The sequence below is a fragment of the Brassica oleracea genome, chromosome C3 (assembly GCF_000695525.1).
Source record: "Brassica oleracea var. oleracea cultivar TO1000 chromosome C3, BOL, whole genome shotgun sequence".
Lineage (NCBI taxonomy): Eukaryota > Viridiplantae > Streptophyta > Magnoliopsida > Brassicales > Brassicaceae > Brassica > Brassica oleracea.
In genome coordinates this window covers 8536732-8544071 of record NC_027750.1, presented here as the reverse complement: position 1 = coordinate 8544071, position 7340 = coordinate 8536732, and the positions used below count along the sequence as shown (strand labels likewise).

The 7340-nt window shown below is 29.8% G+C and overlaps 1 protein-coding gene across 3 annotated transcripts; it reads right to left on the bottom strand.

Annotated features, from left to right (window-relative positions):
• Positions 1 to 1449: 1449 nt before the first annotated feature.
• Positions 1450 to 6075, bottom strand: LOC106333171 (MADS-box protein SOC1-like). Of its 3 annotated transcripts, none has more exons than XM_013771648.1 (8): positions 5786 to 6075; positions 5399 to 5584; positions 4196 to 4280; positions 4034 to 4095; positions 3834 to 3933; positions 3720 to 3761; positions 3595 to 3636; positions 1450 to 1733 (listed from the first exon to the last, which is right to left on the bottom strand). In XM_013771648.1, exons 1-8 carry the CDS (start codon positions 5797 to 5799, stop codon positions 1587 to 1589), a joined length of 678 nt encoding a protein of 225 aa, XP_013627102.1. In that variant the 5' UTR covers positions 5800 to 6075; the 3' UTR covers positions 1450 to 1586. The 3 variants fall into 3 exon arrangements, with proteins under 3 accessions (XP_013627102.1, XP_013627104.1, XP_013627103.1); XM_013771650.1 differs by having other exon boundaries at positions 5850 to 6075; XM_013771649.1 differs by having other exon boundaries at positions 5798 to 5831.
• Positions 6076 to 7340: the final 1265 nt, after the last annotated feature.

Sequence of the window (7340 nt, the reverse complement as noted above, 5' to 3'; positions counted from 1 at the left end):
AATTTACTGAAGAGAAGGTGAAAACGAAAGAGATGTCGCTTTTATCAAAAAACTTTGCTACAAGAAAAAAGCGTAAGAATTTTAGTTCCAAATAAACGGATATGGAATTTGTCATTGATAGAAAAAATAAATAGGTTATATCAATCAGAATGGACAACATAACCAATAAGATATCATGCAAAATATTTAACAATGATGAAATTATAAATCATTATTTTTATAAATTATAAATATGTATATTTTTATTGTAGAAAAACTTATAAAATATTTTTACTCTATATTTTTTGTAAATAATTAAATAAATTCATATATTATTAAAATACTAAATTATATTAATTTTCATTTAAAATGAGAAATAAAATTGATTTATTATATATATATATATATTCTATAAGTATTAATTTAATATAGACCAAATAATAACCATACAGTAATCTCACGTAAATTTATAGAATAGATTAAAAATTAAAAATTAAACTAATTAGTATTACATCTATAATTTTATATTTACTATAAATACAAAATAATAAAAATTATATAAAAACTTCATCCACTCCCAAAATTTCACAAATATATTTTGAACTTTATAAAAATAAAACACCTGAAAATATTATATATATTAAATGGGTTGAAATTCGGTAACAATATACAATTATATCAAAAAAATAAATTTTTTAACTTATTTTAAATTATTATGAAAAGAACAAATTATTCTATAAATTTCATAAATTTTAGAACCAAATCGATTTTTATTAAATTAAAATCTTATATTAATCACTTTCACGATTTAGAAACGCATATCATCTATTCTATTAAAATAGCAGTGTGACCAATTGATAAAAGTATGGTCTAACTATTATTTTTTTTATCTTTATCATTATTTAGAATATTATTTATTATGCTTTATGCCATTAGACCTATATTTAAATTACCAATTGAAAAAATCTAAAAAGATGTAAAACAAAAAATATATCTAGTTTTAACTTAAAAGAGTTGAAACTCTGGTTTTGCCTAATGTAAAAGGGGAAAACGAACAGCGATTAGAGTACTTTCCCAGCGATTAGCGGAATAGCGGGAGTCGGGACAATATCATCGTAGAACAATACGTGTATAAATATATATATATATATATCCACCTGGATTTTCCACTTTCCCGCAAATCCAAGACAGATCTATTTAGCTGTCCTTTTGCTTATTTTAGTTGTCTAATTTGGCCTCTTGAGAACGTGAAGGTTCATATACTCAAATGTTTGAGCTAAACAACGCCAAACTGAAAAAGATAAAATAAAATAAAATAACGCCAAACCAGACACCTATAAAAAACCAACGGCGAGATTATTGAACATGGTCTTACTGTTTGTGGGGCGAGCAATTTTTCCAGAAAAAAATGTCACAATAATTCCAAAAGGAAAAATTTAAGTGACAACTTATACATGTCAAATTATTTCCAGTTTACACACAAGAGATGGCCAAAACGCAAAGAAAATTATAAGCTAATTATTAGTACAAACATCGAATCAAAGTTATAAGACTATCAGCAAAAAAATTTCTTACTATGAGCAGACTAAAGGAATGTCTGAAATGTATTATAGTCGAGTAACGGGAAATCCAATAAATAGATCGGTCTCGACTTCTGATGAATGTTTGGACATTCTGCAGGCACTTCCGGTTTCATCTTTCCCAGTGTGTAAGGTTACTGGCAGCATTGGCCGTACCAGGGTTTCTCTGATTTCCTGAAATACCAAGTATAAAGTTATTTTCATAACAGTATGAAATATGACTTGAAAAAATGAAACGACATATATATATATACACATTTACACACACACACACACATATATATATATATATATATATGTTACTATGTTTATTGTGTTTATTGTTTTATTAATTTAAAAACCAAACAAATAATAAGCCTTTGTAATACAATCTAATTCTAAGAGAGTTGACTATATATTATGAGCGATCTCAAATTAGTGTTTGTATAGAATTAGCCTGTTCGTTTTGACGCAGCGTCAGCGGCGGTGACCGGTAATTAACAAACAGGTGAGAGAAATTTTAACGGTGTGTTGTTGTGTAGTTGCCGTCGGCGACTTCCATTGCTCCTCTTTTCTATAATTTTATTGCCGTTGCAAATAACAGTGTCTCCCACCTCATACGAGACGTGATGCAGTAGGTCTGGGCATTTTACCCGGATCCGAAGACCCGAACCGGAACCGACCCAAAAATAGAGGTTCGGGTCCGGGTCCGGGTCCATGCTAAGTACCTATTGGGTCTTTTTTTTTGGACTCGCGGGTCTCGGTTCGGATCCGGGTCCTACCCGAGACACGTTCGGGTACCCGAAGTACCCGCAAATAATTGTATATACTAGGTATATTTGGGTGATTGAGTATATTTTTGGTATTTCAGATTTTTTTAAAAGTTTCGGGTTTGGATTTACGGGTATAATTGTAGGTTTTTTTGTGAAATTTTAGATTTTTAGAAAATATAATTTGGGTATTCGGGTAAAGTTTGGGTATGTTTTGGGTTTTCGGGTCTGATTTTGGATAAATTTTTGGGTATTTTTGCGGTTTTTCGGGTATTTTTAGAGTTTTCGGGTCCAATTCGGGTACTTCAGGTCCTAAATACCCGAACCGACCCGGATCCGAAATATACCCAAAAATTTTAGGGATTTTACGGGTATTAAAATTATAGACCCGAACCGACCCGGACCCGACAAGACCCGACCCGGAACCGACCTGAAACGTTATAGGTACCTATATGGGTCTAAATTGCTAGGACCCGAATGACCCGGATCCGATAATACCCGACCCGAACCCGACCCGAAGATCCGGATGCCCAAGCCTATGACGCAGCGTTCAATGATTGCCTTTTCTAACTCTCTAATTTAATTAGTTGCTGAACTGTCATTAAATTTTTTTTACATTTTTTATCGTTCTTCGTTGACGCAACGAATTCCGGAAACGAACAGTGTTAATATATCCTCACAATAGAAAACAAAAATCCTCACATAACTTTAGAGCAACTTATGCGATAGTACTATTGTACTAAGCGGAGTTAGGATTAACTTATAGGAAAGTGGAAACTTAATGAAACTAAAGCTCTTAATGAAGCTCAATCCCTTCTAGATATAAAGAAGATCATATAGATTAATCATATTTCGCTTTTTAACGCAACATTTTATTGTTTCTGTTTACACGACAAGGTAATTCTATGTTTTTCTTTTTCTTTTTTTAAAGAAATAAATTCTGTCTTTCTTTATAAATAAACCTTTTCTAATTTCCATAATCTATTTTGCTAAATGATTGTAAATTCAAATGCCAAACACAAGTCGTCCGTTTGAAACGAGAGTGTTTAGGTCTACGACTAACGATGGACGTTAAAGCAATCCCAAACAAACAGTCAGTGCATGAATAGTTCTCAAATCAACTATTCTTTTAGGTAAACCACGATTCTTCTCATAAGTAGAAGGTCTACAAAATGCGATGAATTTTCTATGTAGCTAAACTTCTTGCTAAGCGTTGATATATATATATGTTTCATGTGTAAAGTGCGTTTATGTGTATCATGGGATGAGTGTATGTACGTATTTACCTCTTCACGTAACCTTCTTCTCTGGTCCAAGAGTTCTCTCTCCTAGAAACAGATAAAGAAAGATCAATAAAAATAGCATGACATATAGAAACGATCCCAAAACTTACTAAGTGAAAAATAACTACCTTTTCTTTTAGTTTCAATAGTTGATCTGCATATAACTCAGCCTACATACCAAAACAAACCAATGAAGTTATTATTCCTATTTGTGTGGGCGTGTGTGTGTTTTTGGATTGTACCTTTCTTGATCTGATAATTCGAAGGCTTTTCTCAATCTGAGTATCCAACCCTTGAAGTTGTGCCAGTGAACATGAACCCAAACCTTGCCCCATTAGCTTCCTTCATACATAACGGCATTAACAGTAGATTTCAGGATTAAAACAAATTATCTTCATAAAGAATGCTTAATATGTAACCGTAGAAATAGTGAGATACGAACCGTTGATGAACTTCAAGGAGATCAATCTTCTTTACCATTATATCCATTTCCTTCTTAAGCTCCTGCACAACCAAAAAGGCCGAGATTTTAGTATACATCAATTTTATTAAATTAAAGAAGAGACTAATCAAGAATAGGTATACATATTTATAGAAAACAAACCAGCAAGTATAGTTCTTCTTGGGGCCTCCCTGACACAAAGTAGTCAGGACTAAACTTGCCATATCTTTCTATCGTCTTCTCCATCCTGAAAGTGTAATTCACAAAAGATGCTTACTTAATAGTACCTAGGATGCTTCCTTTACCAGTGATGATCATTGTAACATTCATGAGATGAAATATTATGGGTTTACTTACCTGGTATACATGTCATGCGAATAGTAGAATAGCTAAATAGGTGATAGATTCATAGTATATAGAAGAATCAGTTGTCAAAAATGATAAATATATGAATAACCAAATATAGGGACAAAATGTTAAGAACATGAAAATAGTACACTATTCATCAATATATATGCATAAAGAGAGAAAAATACCACTTTGTCATTCTTTCACGTTTTTATCATTCCGTCCAAGCTTATGACAAATATACAAATACATAACAACATCATTGTCGATGGAGAATAAAGAAACTTAATTTGATATCTAATTTGTATAAGTTTATATGCAACTGAATTCGTTTTTCAATACACAAAATCCAGTGATTGTTTCTGCAATAGGGTTGTTAAGCACGGAATGAAAATTAAAACAAGGGGAACTATAACAAGAACTATTTGTCAAACTTGGTTGGCTATGTAAACTAGCACGAAAATGAATATTCACGAAAGAAAATATAGAGAGAACAATGGGGGAAATTTCATATCTTTTTCTCATGCAGCATATGTATGATTTCTGTTCGTACAATGTAATTATAATGTCAAAAAATTCTTTTCAATATTCTAAATAAGATGTCTAGTGGGTATCAGTTTAAGTTCCAAGGTGTACGAGGAGGTTAATTGTTCAAGAAACCTCTTTTCTGAAAACCTAGTTCACTTGCTCATCCTTGAAGAAAAACCCTTTAGAAACTTTTTTAAGTTTTCAATTAATTGGTATCCTTATGTTTTAAGTTCATTATATAAAATCCAGAAGTACTGGAAAATGAAAAAAAAATGTGATAAAATCATTTTTCAGAAAAGTCAAATAATAGCTAGCAGAAAAAGAAGCAAATCTTAAACGTATTATTGCAAAATCTCTAGGTACGATTCGGCCAGAAGGAGATAGAACTATTCACCACAAAAGTTCTAGGCATTTAATCAGTCTATTTGCAGAGAAAGATTTAGACATATATATGTAAAATTTTAAAATAAATAGATAAAAGAATCTTACTCGGAGCTAGAGAATTCGTATAATCTTCCGCTCTGAGAGAAGACAATGGCGGCGACTTGTGCATCACATAAAACAGATAGCTCATGAGCCTTCTTAAAGAGACCGTTCCTTCGCTTCGAGAATGTGATTTGTCTACTTGTCCTGTTCTCGATCTTCTTGATCTCGATCTTTCCTCTCACCATCTTCCTGCAAAAACAATGAGATTCAAAAGCTTTATGTCAAAGTTAGGAAACTGAGGAGATTTACTTCTAGATTCGCTTCAGAAACCCTAAACTACATTATTTTTCCAGATGAAAATCAGATGACGAAGCTACTTTTTTCTTAGAATTTTATGGTTTTTCTTAGATTTTATGATAAACAGAAAACAAAATTGGTGAAAAGTTAAACCCTATAACTAACATTTCAGAAAGAGGCAGGATCTAGATATTATGATTCCTGTCACTATGTTTACCTCTATCTGGTTGTACAAGAGCCACAAACCCTAAATTCTAAGCTTGCTTTTTGTTCTGATTAATTGGACAGAGAAAAGGAAAAAGGAAGAAGAGATTTTTTATGTTCTTCTTTTGGTGATGCTATTGCTAGTTGGACTAATAATTGATGAACAATACAACAGAGAAAATAATAATTAAAGAAGAAAAAGAACAAGTTAGTCCTAGGTTCTGATTAAAGAAATGACCATGACTTTATCTGTTTTTGGTAAAATTAAGAATCGATAGCAGAAGCAAACATCTTTAAAATAAACTTGGGAAATTATTATGTTCAAAAAACTTGGGAAATTATTAAGGATTAAACTATAAGAAACGGAAATATTCAAAATTGTTTTCTTGGGACTAGAGTGGGTGGAATAGTAAACGATGGGCGTGTCGACATCATCGTACAATGACGTGTACTGTCACCATTTATATTACGACACGTATGTTTTACTTCCCAAATCAAAATCAGCATTTTAATACTATCATTATTTTTTAGCATTCTAAATTTTATTTAAACCGTCACATTTCTCTATAAAATAATCTAACACTCGTTCATAATTTGTTAAACAGACCTTAACCTTTTATCAGATCAATATTGCTATTTTTATATTTTATTTTCATAATTATATATTAAATAATTATCGATTAAAATAAAATAAAACAAAATAATCAAAATGAAATATTTTCTTTTTATTTATATTTAAAATTTTGCAATGATAAAAACAAAAGATAAAAATAGCTCTCACGAAAACAAATAAAATTACGAAAAATTTAAAATACAATAAAATTGATCATTGTTAGAATTTGTAGACAAGGTTAAAATTAGTATAATTTTGAATGTTGAACTGATTATTATTGGAATCTATTTAATTAAAATAATATATTAAAGGAATATATTAAAGAAAATTGTTATGGATTAATAAAATAGTTAAAATATTATATATATAAAATTAAATGAAAAAATAAATATTTAAATAATCTAAAATAAATATGAATAAAATAAATTAATTTACTGTAATAATTAATTAAAATAATTAAAATTCAACAAATTTTGAAGTTTAATCTCTTGTTGCGAATTGCATATGTATATGCATGGTCGCTCAGCACCACATAGTATTGGTAGTCTTAAGGGATTTACTAGATCAAAAATTTGATAAAATTTGAAGTTACTACTTCCAACAAAATCTGAAATTCGAGTAGATTTTTCAAAAAAAATTTTGTTACCAATTTTATGAATGCGTTGAAAAATCTAAAATGTTTTAAAATATATTTTAAGATTTTTAAAATATTTAAAATGATAATTTCTTTCTTAAAACTATATTTTGTTTATTTGTTATGAAATATATAGAACATTTATAAAACAAAAAAGTCTAAAACTATTTTTTTATTTTCTACTTTCATTTTTTCTGTAAAAAAAAATAAGTAAAGTATAATTTACAATAAAAACTAATACAATAATAGGAATTGAT